Source organism: Halichoerus grypus, chromosome 7 (assembly GCF_964656455.1).
Source record: "Halichoerus grypus chromosome 7, mHalGry1.hap1.1, whole genome shotgun sequence".
NCBI lineage: Eukaryota > Metazoa > Chordata > Mammalia > Carnivora > Phocidae > Halichoerus > Halichoerus grypus.
Window position 1 is genome coordinate 56274112 of NC_135718.1, and position 16267 is coordinate 56290378.

The window sequence follows — 16267 nt, forward strand, 5'->3', positions numbered from 1 at the left end:
GTTTATGATTTTGTGATTTTTGTATAGCTCAAAAACCAGTGATGGTTTCTTATACTTTATTAATTTTTAACGATTTTATTAATTTATTTGAGACAGAGCATGAATGTGGGTCGGGAGGGGGAGAGGGACAGACTCCCCGCTCAGCAGGGAGCCTTATCTTGATCTCAGGACCCAGAGATCATGACCTGAGAGAAGTCAGATGGTTAACCTTGACTGAGTCACCCATGTACCCTGGTTTCTAACACTTTAAAATAATTTTTAAAAAGAAAAAAAATATGCAACAAAGACTGTAGGTGGTCCACAAACCTAAAGGAGCACTACGTATCGTTAAGTTTAAAAACGGGGGAGCCTGGGTGGCTGGTTGGTTAAGCCTCCGACTTGGTTTTGGCTCAGGTCATGGTTTCAGGGTCAAGCCCCACATCAGGCTCTGCACTAAGTACAGAGTCTGTTTGTCCCTCTCCCTCTATTCTTTACCATGCACGCTCTCTCTCTCTCAAATAAATATATATTTCTTGAAGTTCAAAAATTTTTAATGCTGCTGAAAACTTAAACTGATAATGTAATACAATACCCTTACCTACTAAGGTCAAGCTTAAAATGATATAACAGGTAAAAAAAAAAAAAAAAAAAGATATAACATAAAAAAATGATATAACACATTAAAAACAAAATTCCTAAAAATATTAGCTACAATGAAAATGCATTAAGAATTAAGTTTAGGGGCGCCTGGATGGCTCAGTCATTAAGTGTCTGCCTTTGGCTCAGGTCATGATCCCAGGGTACTGGGATCAAGCCCCACATCAGGCTCTCTGCTCAGCAGGAAGCCTGCTTCTCCCTCTCCCACTCCCCCTGGCTTGTGTTCCCTCTCTTGCTGTGTCTCTGTGAAATAAATAAATAAAATCTTTAAAAAAAAAAAAAAAAAAAGGAATTACGTTTAAAATAAGAATCAAGTCTAGGGACACCTGGGCGGCTCAGCTGATTAAGCGTCTGCCTTCGGGCTCAGGTCATGATCCCAGAGTCCTGGGATCAGGCCCCGCATTGGGCTCCCTCCTCAGCAGAGACTGCTTCTCTCTCTCTCCCTCTACCCCTCTCCCTCCCTCTCTATCAAATAAATAAATGAATAAAATCTTTAAAAAAAATAAGTTTAAAGACCTCATATTTATTCAACCTAGATCACAGCTGGATCTGCAATCAAAAACCATAAAAGACAAAACGACAACATGCATTCCATCTTTATTTCATATATTCTTAAAATAATACATAAATCCAACCAATATTCATCTTCAAACCCTGAAAGAAATACTAGAATAGGAATAAAATTTTGGTCTATTCTTCATTCAGATATCCAAAAGAAATAAATTAATGGCAAACTAACCTGTGTTAAAAGGGTCTGCTGAGGTTGCTGTAACTGAAAATAGAAAAAAACAAAAACAGGGAAGAAAAAAGAAAAGGATCAATCAAAATTATTTCACAGATGCTCTTATAAAGAAAAATTTCTATTAAATGGGTACTTCATCTCTAATTAAGAAATATGGTGAAAAATAACAGAAGTCAATAGGTGTAAGATTTCCTGCAACTATTTCTAATTACAGACCTGATGTATAACTAACTTATTCAATGGGGCACCTGGCTGGCTCAGTCAGTAGAGCATGCGACTACTGATCTCAGTGTTCTAAGTTTGAGCCCCACGTTGGGTGTACAGATTACTAAACATAGTATCTTTTATTTTTTTAAGATTTTATTTACTCATTTGAGAGAGAGAGAGCGTGCGAGAGAGAGAGAGCCCACAAGTAGGGAGAGCGCAGGCAGAGGGAGAGGGAGAAGCAGGCTCCCCGCTGCAGAGAGCCCGATGCGGGACTTGATCCCAGGACCCTGGGATCATGACCTGAGCCGAAGGCAGATGCTTAACCGACTGAGCCACTCAGGTGCCCCTAAACATAAAATCTTTAAAAACAAAACAAAACAAAAAAAACTAACACATCCAATAAAGAAATTGTCTTTTATCTTATTTCATAGGAATAACACCCAAAAAAACCAAAACAAAAACACACACACACACACACACACACACACACACAAAAACCTTAAGTCCTTAGATGGGAAAATTTCTATTATTGACATGTTGGTCACCATGCTACAGAAATATCATTGGAAAGAAAAAATCACTGGCACTCTAAACGATATATTCAATAAGGGGTTAATACACAAAATATATAAAGAACACACAAAATCTTACACCAAGAATCAAACAATCCAATTAAAGAATGGGTAGAGGAAATGAACACTGTTCAAAACAAAACATATTGAGAAGAGAAACATGAAAAGATGCTCAGTATCAGTCATCATCAGGGAAATGCAAATCAAAACCACAATGAGGTATCATCTCACACCTGTCAAAACAGCTAAAATCAAAAACACAAGAAACAAGCGCTGACGAGGATGTGGAGAAAAAAAACCTTCATGTACTTTTGGTGGAATATAAATTGGTACAGCCACGTGGAAAACAGTATGGAGGTTCCTCATAAAATAAAAAATAGAAATACCATGTAATCTAATAATTCTACTATCAGATATTTACCCAAAAATAAAAAATGCTAATTTGAAACGATGTATGTATCCCTATGTTTACTGCAGCATTATTTACAACAGCCAAGATATGGAAGCAACATAACTGTCCATCAACAGATAAATGGATAAGGAAAACCTGGTGGGTATACACACGCACACACCTGCAACGGAGTATTACACAACCATAAAAAGGATGAGCTTGTGCCATTTGAGACAACACAGATGGACCTAGAGGGTACTATGCTAAGAGAAATATGTCAGACTGAGAAAGACAAATACTGTGTAATTCCACTCATAAGTAGAATCTCAAGAAAAATAAAACAATGGGCACCTGGGTGGCTCAGTCGGTTGAGCATCTGTCTTCGGCTCAGGTCATGATCTCGGGGTCCTGGGATGGAGCCCCATGTTGGGCTCCCTGCTCAGCGGGGAGTCTGTTTATCCTTCTCCCTCTGCCCCTCCCACCGCTCTAATAAATAAAATCTTAAAAAACATAAAGATAAAAAATAAAGGTTCATGGGGTGCCTGGCTGGGTCATTCGGTAGAGCATGCGACTCCTGATGTCAATAGTCATGAGTTCACGCTCCATGCTGGGCATAGAGCTTACATTTAAAAAAAACTTAAAAGATTAAAAAAATTCAAGTAGGGGCGGCCTGGGTGGTTCAGTCAGTTAAGCATCTAACTCTTGATTTTGGCCCCGGTCATGATCTCAAGGTTGTGAGACTGAGTCCCACATCGGGTTCCATGCTGGACATGGAGCCTGCTTAAGATTCTTTCTCCCTCGCCCTCTGCTTCTCCCACCCCCGTGCACGCTCTCACTCTACGAAAAGAAAAAAATTAAAATAAAAAATAAAGGCTCAAAGCCAATGGTCTATCTAGGGTTAAGGCTTCAAATGGGAAAAAGGATCTTTTCATTTTCACATGTGGTCTAGTACAGCACAGTAGGGCTAGATGTTCCACACAGAAGAACTGGGTCAAAGATTCAGTAGTACAGTGATTCTTTCCAAATCATCCTCTGCATGCCTCCCCAGAAATGTGACAGGGGCGCCTGGGTGGCTCAGTCAGTTAAACATATGCCTTCGGCTCTGGTCCTGATCCTGGGGTCCTGAGATCCGGCCTAGTGTCAGGCTCCCTGCTCAGTGGGGAGTCTGCTTCTCTCTCCAACTCTGTCCCCCCCCCCCATGTTCTCTGTCAAATAAATAAATGAATAAATCTTAAAAAAAAAAAAAAAAAAACATGTGACAAAGACTGGCTGCTAATCGAGGATTTGGATTTTCAGGACCTCTATCTTCCTCGCCCTTGGAGACATTCCTTTTTTGCCTACCTCATTTAGCCTACCACCAAAGAATTCAAATCACATATTAATGTAGCTGATAGGAAATAAAATCTATATAAACTGAATCTGGGACAAGTTATTTTTTTTTCTATCAGTTTTTAACATGGAAAATATAAACTAACCTGTTGTTGCACACTATACAAGGCCTGTTGAGGTTGTGAATATTGCTGGAAAAAAAAAGATTTATGAAAAAAAATACGAAGTCAGTTTTATTCATTCTCAAGAAGCGATATACATACATACAAATACATAAACAAAATCAGACTACAAAGAAATTTTATGGAACAACTGAACTTCACCAAAAATAAGCAAACTGGTGATTCTTTATACTCTGGGATTCATTAAGAACTGAATTTTATCAAAATAATTAAGGTATAAGAACTGCCCATTTTAAGAATTTTGACCATACAAATGTAGTGTTCTGTATGTCTTAGGCATATATAATTTTTATTACCTCAAAAAACAATAAGCATAATAAAAATACACAATTATTGGGGTGCCTGGGGGGCATAGTCAGTTAAGTGTCTGACTCTTGGTTTCAGCTCAGGTCATGATCTCAGGGTCCTGGGATCCAGCCCCATCTCAGGCTCCATGCTCAGCGCCGGGTCTGCTTGGGATTCGCCCTCTCTCTCTGCCCCTCCACCCTGTGCATGTGTGTGCATGCACACACATGGGCTCTCTCTCTCAAATAAATAAATCTCAAACAAAACAAAACAAAACCCACAATTATTAATTCTTTAAGAATTATCTGGCTACTCAGATATGACAGTTTAATATGTCACAGACTGAAACCCAATAAAGACTCACCTGTTGCAATGCAGCTGCTGCAGCTGCAGCTTGTTGCTGCAAAGCTGCAGTCTGAGTTAACTGGTAGTTGGCTGGGGTTTGTGTGGTAAGGCCTGCTGCTGCTAATGCAGTTTGCTGGGTATAAATGGTAGGAGATGCTCCAAGGAGTGATGGCTGTTGAACACCCAATGCAGCTAAAATGAGATTAAAAAGGAAAAGAAAAAAAAAAAGCATTATTTGGATCCTTTCTAGGAATTTTCCGTAAGTGCTTAATGAATTATGTTCTGCCATTGTTTTGTAAAAACCTAAAGCAAAATTCCAGTAATGCTTATTAAATTTAATTGATTCAAGTGCCTCCCCAGATCCCAGTGGCTTTATACTAAATTTTCATGTCGTAATAGATATAAGAAAACATTATTCTATAAAATTAAACTACAACCTTACCTAGACCAAGAGGCTAAAGTACTCTCAAAAAGTATTTTTAGGAAAAAGAGCAGAAAATAAACTGTCTTATTTTATTTATCTAGAATTTACTGTTTTATCTCCAAGTAGATGAGAATCATATATTGAAGACAGTGCTGCTGCAAGTGATCCACCCTAAAACTTTCCATTGGACAAACTTTTCATATACCTACTTTGCATTAATTTAAAAACTAGGAAACAGGGGCGCCTGGGTGGCTCAGTCGTTAAGCGTCTGCCTTCGGCTCAGGTCATGTTCCCAGGATCCTGGGATCGAGCCCCACATTGGGCTCCCTGCGCTGTGGGAAGCCTGCTTCTCCCTCTCCCTCTCCCCCTGCTTGTGTTCCTTCTCTCGCTATCTCTGTCAAATAAATCTTTAAAAAAATAAAATAAAATGAATAAAATAAAATAAAAACTAGGAAACAGGGGCGCCTGGGTGGCTCAGTCATTAAGCATCTGCCTTCGGCTCAGGTCATAATCCCAGCATCCTGGGATCGAGCCCCACATCGGGCTCCCTGCTTGGCGGAAAGCCTGCTTCTCCCTCTCCCACTCCCCCCTGCTTGTGTTCCCTCTCTGGCTGCCTCTCTCTCTTTCTGTCAAATAAATAAATAAAATCTTAAATAAATAAAAATAAAAACTAGGAAACAGACCAAAGCAACTTTTGTGTTTTTTTTTTTAAGATTTTATTTACTTCTGTGAGAGAGAAAGTGAGAGACAGAGCACGAGCAAGTGGAGGGGGATGGGTAGAGGGAGAGGGAGAAACAGACTCCCCAATGAGCAGGAAGCCTGATGTAGGGCTAGATCCCAGGACCCGGAGATCATGACTTAAGCCAAAGGCAGACGCTTAACTGAACCCAGGCACCCCAACTTTTGTGTTTAAAAGCACAAAAAGTTTTTAATTTTAGTGCACTACTATAGGGGACAATGAGATAAAATTAACCATAGTGACTTAAAATTATAATTTGATTAAACTAAATTGGGAGAGGACTCAAAATACGATAGATTTAGGTACTTAATGTTGAATGTATGCTTAAACAAGGCTAAGAGCTCAAGAGAACATGAGAAAGATTTTACTTGATGTTTTCATGCAATTCCAATGAATGCAAAAAGCAATCAACTAAAAACTGCAGTGTATGGGGCGCCTGGGTGGCTCAGTCAGTTAAGTGTCTGCCTTCAGCTCAGGTCATATCTCCAGGTCCTGGGATGGAGCCCCATGTCAGGCTCCCAGCTCAACAGGGAACCTGCTTCTCCCTCTCCCTCTGCCCCTCCCCCTACTTATGTTTTCTGTGCCTCTCTGTCTCTCTTGCAAATGAATAAATAAAATCTTTAAAAAACAAATAAGTCAAATTAAAAAATAAAAATAAAAACTGCAATGCAGCACTACCATTCCCAAAATTGTATCTCCTGGAACAATGACTAGCTCCCCAGGACATTAAAGTCAGAAAACAAAAAAAAGGGCCCAAGGTTCAAAAAGCTAAGGAAACAGGGGCACCTGGCTGGCTCAGCTGGTAGAGCATGCAACTCTTGATCTTAAACCCCTGAGTTTAAGACCTACAATGGGCACAGAGCTTACTTTAAAAAAGAAGTTTAGGAAACAGTGAATTATGCATATTGTTTAAAAGCACAAAAAGTTTTTAATTTTAGTGCACCACTATATGGGGCAATGAGATAAAATTACATAATGACTTAAATTTCTGAGAAAAAGATTTCTCAGAACCCTTAATATGCCAACTCAGCATTCTGAATCTCAAAAGATTGCCATAAAAGCAATATTTACACATGGAACACTCCCTTTTCCAAAGCATCTTGCTTGTATCTGAAAATAACCTAAAAAAATGCTGCTCTTTAATTATTAGTTAACAACCTTATAGAAAGAACAGTATTTTGCTTTACAAGAACAGAACAGAGAACGTTAATGAACTAACCAAAGCACCTAGTCTAGACTATCCCAGAAAATCTTCAGAAGTGTGAGGTTCAAATCAGTTGTTTAAAAGCTCAGACTAATTTTACTTAAAAATAAAACAAACCAACAGCAAAGTAAAGCAAAAACAAACAAAAATCCCAGAAAGTATGTTTGTAGTTCTTATAAATTACAAATTACTCCCTGCAAAAAATACTGGTTTTTAAAAATTGAAAAAGGAGGAGGGAGAAAAGGAAGAGTGTAAGGTGGGCAAAAAATTTCTAAATGGCCTAAGTCCTTACCACATTAATATTTTCTTGTTTTTAAGGAAAGTCAGATATCACAGATGGGAAGAGAGAAGAAACCAGGACTAACTAAATGAATTTAAAAAGTAATTTAAATAGAAGTGGAGAATATCTCAACACCAGCATAAGTTCAAAATGAGGTTAACTACAATGACAATAAAGGAAAAGGTACTGAAATCTAGGACACAGGTTCTAATCAGTGGATCCTATTAACCTTATTGTATGCAAAATTACAGACGATAAAGTCCAAAGCTTTAATCAGTTTTCAAGAGAATTACAGACCCAAAAAAGGTTAAGAACCACTGTTCTAGGACAACAGAAGCAAAATACTCACTGAACACAAGATAAAGACCATAGGAAAAATTAGTGCTTTAAATTCTAAGATTGGCATGTTATACACATTTGACAAAGTAGCATCCGTGATTCAAATATCATACCCAGCTCCTTCACCAAGCCGGGGCTCTGACCTCAGATCTGCTCTGTTTCATTCTGTTGGTACCAATTTCAGAACCCTGGAAGTTGCCACAGCAGAACAGCTCAGAGCCAATATCCCAGAAAATCTATTTTTTCCTATTACTTTTTTAGGTGTTCTGAATCCTGGCATCACACAGCAGCCTAGTAGGTAGGATGACAGACACATCTCTCTTCTACCGTTAACAGTGTGATGAATTAGAAACTACAAAAAAATTACGGTTACCCCTAACAATATGGGACTTAAAGGTGCTTGACCTCCACGCACATTTGGAAAATCCATATATAACTTTTGAATCCCCCAAAATTAACTACCAATAGCCTACTGCCTTGGAATAAAATATTCCTAATGAAAGGAAGTACCAATTAGTTGATTTGTTGACGGCATTCTTTTTCTAGGACACCATACAATGTTACATCTATGTAAGCCATTCACACACAGGGAAGCATACACAGATACAAGGCTTTAAGACCATACTGATGTCTTGATGATTAAAAATACAGGGGCAGGGGGGCGCCTGGGTGGCTCAGTTGGTTAAGCGACTGCCTTAGGCTCAGGTCATGATCCTGGAGTCCAGGGATCAAGTCCCGCATCGGGCTCCCTGCTCAGCGGGGAGTCTGCTTCTCCCTCTAACCCTCCCCCTCTCATGTGCTCTCTCTCTCATTCTCTCTCTCAAATAAATAAATAAAATCTTAAAAAAAAAAAAAAATACAGGGGCAGGGACGTCTAGGTGGCTCAATCAGCAGAGCGTCCGACTCTTGACTTCGGCTCAGGTTGTGGGATTGAGCCCACTGCTCAGCACAGAGTCTGCTCAAGATTTTCTCTCCCTCTCCCTTCTCTTGCCCCTCCCTGTGCTGCTCTCTCTCTCTCTCTGAAATAAAATCTGGAAAAAAAAAAAAAGAATACAGGGTGCCTGGCTGGCTTAGTCAGTAGAGCATGCAACTCTTGACCTCAGGGACATGAGTTCAAGCCCCACGTTGAGTGTAGAGCTTACTAAAAAAAAAAAAAAAACCAAAAACAAAAAAGCCATTCCATTCACATGTATTAGCAGTTAGTGACTGGATCAACACTTAGTCATAAAGTTTGTCATTTATATGTTTTCTAATTATCATTTCTTCCCAAATTTTGCATCGTAGGATTGCCATTCAAAGACTTTGGAAGAAAACTGTATAAACAGTATAAAGTGAAACACTAAAATGAGTAGTAGGAAAACTACAGTAGCATAGAAAAAGTATAAAACTCAGTGTTCTTTTTTTATTAAAAGTTAATTCAGGGGGTGACTGACTGGCTCTGTTGAAGGAGCATGTGACTCTTGATCTTGGCATCCTGAGTTCGAGCCCCACATTGGGTGTGTGGAGGTTACTTAAATAAATAAATTTTAAAAAAAACAAAAACAGGGGTGCCTGGGTGGCTCAGTCAGTTAAGCGTCTGCCTTCAGCTCATGTCATGATCCCAGCGTCCTGGGATTGCGCCCCATGTCCTGGGATAGAGCCCCACATCCGGCTCAGCGGGGAGCCTGCTTCTCCCTCTCCCACTTCCCCTGCTTGTGTTCCCTCTCTCGCTGTCTCTGTCAAACAAATAAATAAAATCTAAAAAAAAAAAAAAACGACAGAAACAAAAGACCTCAGCATTGATGTAAACTACCAGATTTCAGAACATGTGTTAATAGCCTATATATGCCACTGAAAATTTAGGTGCTGTACCATATTTTAAGACTTTTTAAGAAAAACAAAACAAAACAAAAAACCAAAGAACTAATTTTTAAGAAATATTACCTAAACATGTGGCTTACTCAGTGTTGAACTGTAAGTTTTCATTCTTGGACTTTGAAAATGAAATTAAATATTAATGTTTATGTGAATCAGACTAAGTGGTATTTAATTTTTAAAACTAGCCTTTGGATTTAGAAGGGAAAATAAAGTTTCTCTAGGCACCTCTGGGTGGCTCAGTCAGTTAAGTGTCTGACTCTTGGTTTCGGCTCAGGTCATGATCTCAGGGTTGTAAGATAGAGGCCCACTTAAGGCTCTGCCCTCAGCACGGAGTCTGCTTGTCCCTCTCCCTCCCCGCCCCCACGCATGAGCTTACACCCCCCCCATAAATAAAATCTTTAAAAACAAACTATAAACAAAATACTACTAACAGCCAACTGTTGAGTGGAAGCCTTACCAGCAACAGGAAGAGTTAACATATTTTGTATGTTATACGTACTATGTAACGTATTTTTTTTAAGTAGGCTCCATGCCCAGCGTGGGGCCCAAAAAAGTGCTTGAACTCACGACCCTGAGATCGAGACCTAAGTTGAGATCAAGAGTCGACACTTAACCAACTGAGCCACCCAGGAGTTCCTATATACTGTATTCTTTCAATAAAATAAGCTAGAGAAAAGAAAATCATAAGGAAAATACATTTACAGGACAGTACTTATCCCCCCCCAAAAAAATCTGCATCAAAGTCACACGGTTCAAACCCCTGTTCTTCAAGGGTTCAACCGCTAGAAATTTATGGGAAGGAAATTTACATTCTACTAGTTGTGTCACACCACTATCTAGTTAATTCAAATTTTGTGAAATCACTGTGCATGTTTTATATATCTGCAATATAGCTCTTTTTAAAATCATTCATTTTTTTTTTTTTTTTTTTTTTTTAAGGTTTTACTTATTTGCGAGAGAGAGAATGAGAGACAGAGAGCATGAGAGGGAGGAGGGTCAGAGGGAGAAGCAGACTCCCTGCGGAGCAGGGAGCCCGATGCGGGACTCGATCCCGGGACTTCAGGATCATGACCTGAGCTGAAGGCAGTCGCTTAACCAACTGAGCCACCCAGGCGCCCAAAATCATTCATATTTTAGACTTTACTCTCCATAAAGTATATTTCATTATTAATACTCCTTTTTTGTGGTTATCTGAGAAACTACCCTTGGGTATTTTTAAGTAGCATTCTCCACTCTTGTGAATTATAATCAATATTCTGCAAGACAATTCTATAACCTGCGTATTACAGAGGTATCAATCCCTGATTTAATCTTTCTCTCCACCTAAGTGGCCAAATACTTGTCAGCTGGAGATCTTTTCCAATTATCCACAATAGAACAGTCTGTTCATTTACCTATACCTAATTCAATTTGATTGCTGAAGGTCTTGTGACCCTTTGGAAAAAGATATGCTTATCACTGTGTATCAATACTTCCATAGACAAACCTATGAAATGAGCCCTAGATGACCACAGGCTACCAGGCAAACAAGTAAACTTAAGGGCTAAGTTTTCTTAAACCTTTAAGGACAAATGTAAATTTTATCATTTTCTAAAATGTACACTCGTGTTATGACATACTAGCAGTTTTTTTTTTTAAAGATTTTATTTATTTATTTAATCGACAGAGAGAGAGACTGTGAGGGAGGGAACACAAGCAGGGGGGAGTGGGAGAGGGAGAAGCAGGCTTCCCGCTGAGCAGGGAGCCTGATGCGGGGCTCGATCCCAGGACGCTGGGATCATGACCTGAGCCAAAGGCAGATGCTTAACCGACTGAGCCACTCAGGCAGCCCCATACTAGCAGTTTCTACTGAATACCAATGAACACACCATTAAAACACAAGAGAGAGCCTGTCCCTTTTCTGTTGTCCCTTAATTTTATCAAACTCACTGTTAAATTTAAAAATCCTATACCTTTGGGGCACCTGGGTGGCTCAGTCATTGAGCGTCTGCCTTCGGCTCGGGTCATGATCCCGGGGTCCTGGGATCGAGCCCCACATCGGGCTCCCTGCTTGTGGGAGGCCTGCCTCTCCTTCTCCCACCCCCTCTGCTTGTGTTCCCTCTCTCACTGTGTCTCTCTCTGTCAAATAAATAAAAAAAAATCTTAAAAAAAAAAAAATCCTATACCTTTAAACCTTGGTGCTCTATCTTTACTAAGATGAGTCATCCTGAAATAATAAAGTTCAGAACATCAAAGTTGCATGCTCAAGTTAGGATACGGAGAAAAAAAAGAAAAGATAGTTTTGTTTTGTTTTTTTAGATTTTAATTATTTGAGACAGAGAGAGAAAGAGAGAGAACACAAGCAGGGGGAGCAGCAGAGGGGAAGGAGGCTCTCCACCCACTAAGCAGGGAACCCAATGCGGGGGCTCGACCCTAAGACCCTGGGATCATGACCTGAGCTGAAGGCAGGTGCTTAGACAGGCACTTAACTGAACCACCCAGGGGCCTCTGTAGTTTGATGTTAATGCAGCTGTCACTGGATAAGAGCACAAGTAAGGCATACTCAGAGGATGAGGGGAAAAAGTATATATTAACAGCGAGCCTTAAAAGATTTTATGTGTGGGGCACCTGGGTGGCTCAGTCGTTAAGCGTCTGCCTTCGGCTCAGGTCATGATCCTAGCGTCCTGGGATCGAGCCCCGCATCCGGCTCCCTGCTCAGCGGGAAGCCTGCTTCTCCCTCTCCCACTCCCCCTGCTTGTGTCCCCTCTCTTGCTCTCTCTCTCGTCAAATAAATCAATAAAATATTAAAAAAAAAAAAAAAAAAGATTTTATGTGTATTTTTTTACTCTCAGAAAAATGTGTTAGAGACTATTCGCTATTTACATAGCACACACAGTGTTTAAACGGGGTTAAACCAATACCAGTAGCAATCCTTTCCTACCAAATGAGTTGTAAACATTCAAGTCCATTAAAGGATAACTAATAAAGTTAAGTATACATAGTATATCAGCTATTATTTGTTTGAAAAAGACCATGAATTTTGGAATTTAGCAATCTGAGCTTGTTTTCAAGCTCAAGAGATTATGGTTTTAAAAGATGATAATTGGGCCAGAATGAAGAGGCAGGAAAAATGGGAGTCATAGTTAAAACAACTGTATTGGTATTAGCTTCAGTCACCTGTTGGAAAGCACATTATAACTATAGTTTTAACTCCTAAAGTAGTTCATGTTTCTCTATGGCCAGAATGCAGTCATTCTATAAATGGTCAAAAGAAATAGATGAGAAAATAGGTGAAAATATGCTAAATCATTCCCCACACTTCAGTATTACTATGGTTACATACAGATTAAAAATGCAAGTATTTTGAGTCAAATCTACAAACTATTATAATTAATCTAAGAGTTAATGTTTCAATCAGTGGGGCACCTGGCTGGCTAAGGAGTGGAGCATGCAACTCTTGATCTTGGGTTCGTGAGTTCGAGTACATAAAATAAAAATAAATTTTATTTATTTTTTATTTTTAAAAAAGATTTTATTCATTTGACAGAGAGAGCACAAGCAGGGGGAGTGGCAGACAGAGGGAGAAGAAGCAGCAGACTCCCCACAGAGCAGGGGAAGCCTGATGTAGGACTCCATCAAAGGACCACGGGATCATGACCTGAGCCAAAGGCAGTCGCTTAACCAACTGAGCCACCCAGGCGTCCCAAAAATAAAAATAAATTTTAAAAAATATCTCATGGGGTGCCTCGGTGGTTCTGTCAGTTAAGCGTCCAACTCTTGATTTTGGCTCAGATCATGATCTCAGGGTCATGGGATCAAGCCCCAGGTTGGGCTCAGTGCTCAGCAAGGACTCTGCTTGTCTCGCTCCATCTGCTTACGTGCACACTCTCTCAAATAAATAAATACTTTTATTTTTTTAAAGATTTTATTTATCTGAGAAAGTGAGCGAGAGAGAGTGGGAGGGGGAGAGAGCACGTGCGTGCACACACAAGCAGGGGGAGGAGCAAAGGGAAAGGGAGGAGCAGACTTCCCGAAAGGGAGCCCAACATGGGGCCTAATTCCAGGACCCGGGACCATGACCTGAGTCAAAGGCATATGACTAACCGACTTAACCCTCCAGGAACCCCATAAATATATATATAAAATCTTTAAAAAAAAAAAAAAGAAATCTCATAAAGATTCAATCAGTGATTCACCAGCTATCTCTCTCAATGTCTCTTTATACACAGGAAACTGTTAAACTTTCAAACCTAAAAGTTCTAGAAACAAATATGACTGTCACTGAATACATATCACAGCACTTCAGCTAGGAGATGGAAAAAAAGGGGAAATATTAAGAACAATTATTTCAGTGTAGGAGAAATGGTATGTAAGGCTGGAATGACAGAACATCATGAATACCATCCCAAGGAGTTTGAAATGAATTCTAAAATCCTTGAAGATATTTTTTGTAGACGAGTAAAAATAATGGAAGATACAATGAACCACAATTCTGATGTTCTAACATTAACTCTCCTGTGACCATCTGTAAAACCTAAACAAATTTCATCACCTTTCTGGGCCTCAAATTCCTTATCTGATAGAGAAAGTTGTTGAGACAGAATCTAGGTCAGCTCCCATCCAGCTTTGAAAAAGTCTTTGATTTAGATAGAAATTAGGAGGGGTGCCTGGCTGGCTTAGTCGGTAGAGCATGTGACTCTTGATCTCAGGGTTATGAGTTTGAGCCCCTTGTAGGGAGGAGCCTACTTGGAGAAAAAAAAAAAAAAGAAATTATGCTTTAGTAGTATCACAGCTGACAAATATATTGGAGCTGAGAGAGAAGTAAGATGCAGCATATCCAGTATATATGAGAGGAAAGCAAATAAAAGAAATTAGAACTAAATAACAGAGGGGCGCCTGGTTGGCTCAGTCAGTTAAGCATCTGCCTTCGGCTCAGGTCATGATCCCGGGGTCCTGGGATCGAGCCCCTCATTGGGCTCCCTGCTCAGCAGGGAGTCTGCTTCTCCCTCTCCCTCAGCTCCTACGCGCTCGCTCACTCTCTAATAAATAAATCTTAAAAAAAAAAAAAAAAGAACTAAATAAAGGATAATAAAGAGTAACACTACCACATGAGAGATGGGAAAAAGAGCTTCCTGACTTAAGGATCTACGATAAGCACTATGGATTAAGTTTGGCAAAGACAAGGAAGGACCTGAAAGTTAGGTGAGAGACTTTGGCATATGAGCTGTGAGCAAGAGAAAGCGGCTATGACAGTTATTCAAATGTGAAGTGCCTAGGACCTAAATGTAAAATAGAGCATACCTGAGGCATTTTCAAAGGAGAAAAAAGCAAGATTTGATATATGACTGAATATGGGGGTTAAAGGAAAACTAAAGATGATAGATGACACTCAGGAATTCAAAATTAATCAGAAACAATGCAAATACTGATCTTTAATTTTACATCAGATTTCAGCAATATACTGCTAGCATGCATGCTTTTACTGAAGTTTTTAATACTACTTATTTTTTTAGGTTTACTTATTTAAGTACTCTCTACACCTAACATGGTGCTCAAACTCATGACTCTGAGATCCAGAGTCCCTTGCTCTTCTGAGCCAGCCAGGTGCCGCTTTATATTATTTTAAATCAGTCATCTGTGTGAATGCAGTGAAATTTTCTATCACTGTTAGCTGAGAACTTTCAAGGTTAGTACAAATGCAAAATATCCTTGCTAGAAAATGGAATAGTGGGGCGCCTGGGTGGCTCAGTCGTTAAGCGTCTGCCTTCAGCTCAGGTCATGATCCCAGTGTCCTAGGATCGAGTCCTGCATCGGGCTCCCTGCTCGCGAGAAGCCTGCTTCTCCCTCTCCCACTTCCCCTGCTTGTGTTCCTGCTCTCGCTCTGTCAAATAAATAAAATCTTTAAAAAAAAAAAAAAAAAGAAAGAAAGAAAATGGAATACCAAAGACTTTAACTGAAAAAAATAAAATGTTATGTTATATACAAAAAGAGTAGTAATTTTCATACTGCTCTCAAGAGAAAATGAGTCTGAAATATAGGCACAGAGATCAAAATATTTAATTCAAGTTGAATTACTCAGTTAACCTTTTTCTGTTCCATGATCATTTGATTTATGACAGTAGCTTCTGATACTAATATGTCTGGACTATTTCAAAGGGTGCATTTTTTTTTTTAGTAGAGTAAAAAACTGGCACCTTCCCTATTGCTGATTAAGTCCTTTTATGTCCTTGGCTGAAATTTTTTCTCAAATTATATTTGAAGCTGCCAGGAGAACACTTGAAGCACTATAATTTGCTAGAATGTTCTCCATTTAGGGGCACCTAGCTGGCTCAACCAGTGGAGCATGTGATTCCTTATCTCAGGGTTGTGAGTTCAAGTCCCATGTTGGGTGTGGAGATTACTTAAAAGTTAAAAAAAATAAATAAATAAAAACAGTTCTCCATTTAGATGAGATGTAAATAAAACGTATTTTAATTGCCTCAGGATTGAAAATTTAACTTTTACAAAAATTTGTGTGGCTCTGAAAATCAGTTATACTAAGATGAGATGATTAATCACAAATAAGGCTTTAAGATGAAGGTAAGAAAAGAGCAAGCTTTCAGGAAGCAGCCTGAAATATATCACCTGGAAAATAAACATTTTAATAAAAACAGTATCACTAGAGAGTTCCATTTATAACCTACTCCAGGATTTTTACAGGAAAGCTAAGAGTAGAGAGATGCTATCAAAACCCTAGGCCTACTTACTGAAGTCATG

The 16267-nt window shown here is 39.4% G+C and overlaps 1 protein-coding gene across 5 annotated transcripts in view; it reads right to left on the reverse strand.

Moving 5' to 3' along the window:
• Nucleotides 1–16267, reverse strand: part of CCAR1 (cell division cycle and apoptosis regulator 1) — a 61171-nt gene that overhangs the window by 41375 nt on the left and 3529 nt on the right. For 4 of the 5 annotated variants that reach the window (XM_036113832.2, XM_036113833.2, XM_036113836.2 and 1 more), the window contains exons 3-5: nucleotides 4709–4881; nucleotides 4024–4068; nucleotides 1376–1408 (exon numbers count right to left, since the gene is read on the reverse strand). In XM_036113832.2, the coding sequence (XP_035969725.1) occupies nucleotides 1376–1408; nucleotides 4024–4068; nucleotides 4709–4881 (251 nt within the window). The remainder of the gene's footprint in view (nucleotides 1–1375; nucleotides 1409–4023; nucleotides 4069–4708; nucleotides 4882–16267) is intronic. The other variant, XM_036113835.2, reaches the window with a different exon arrangement.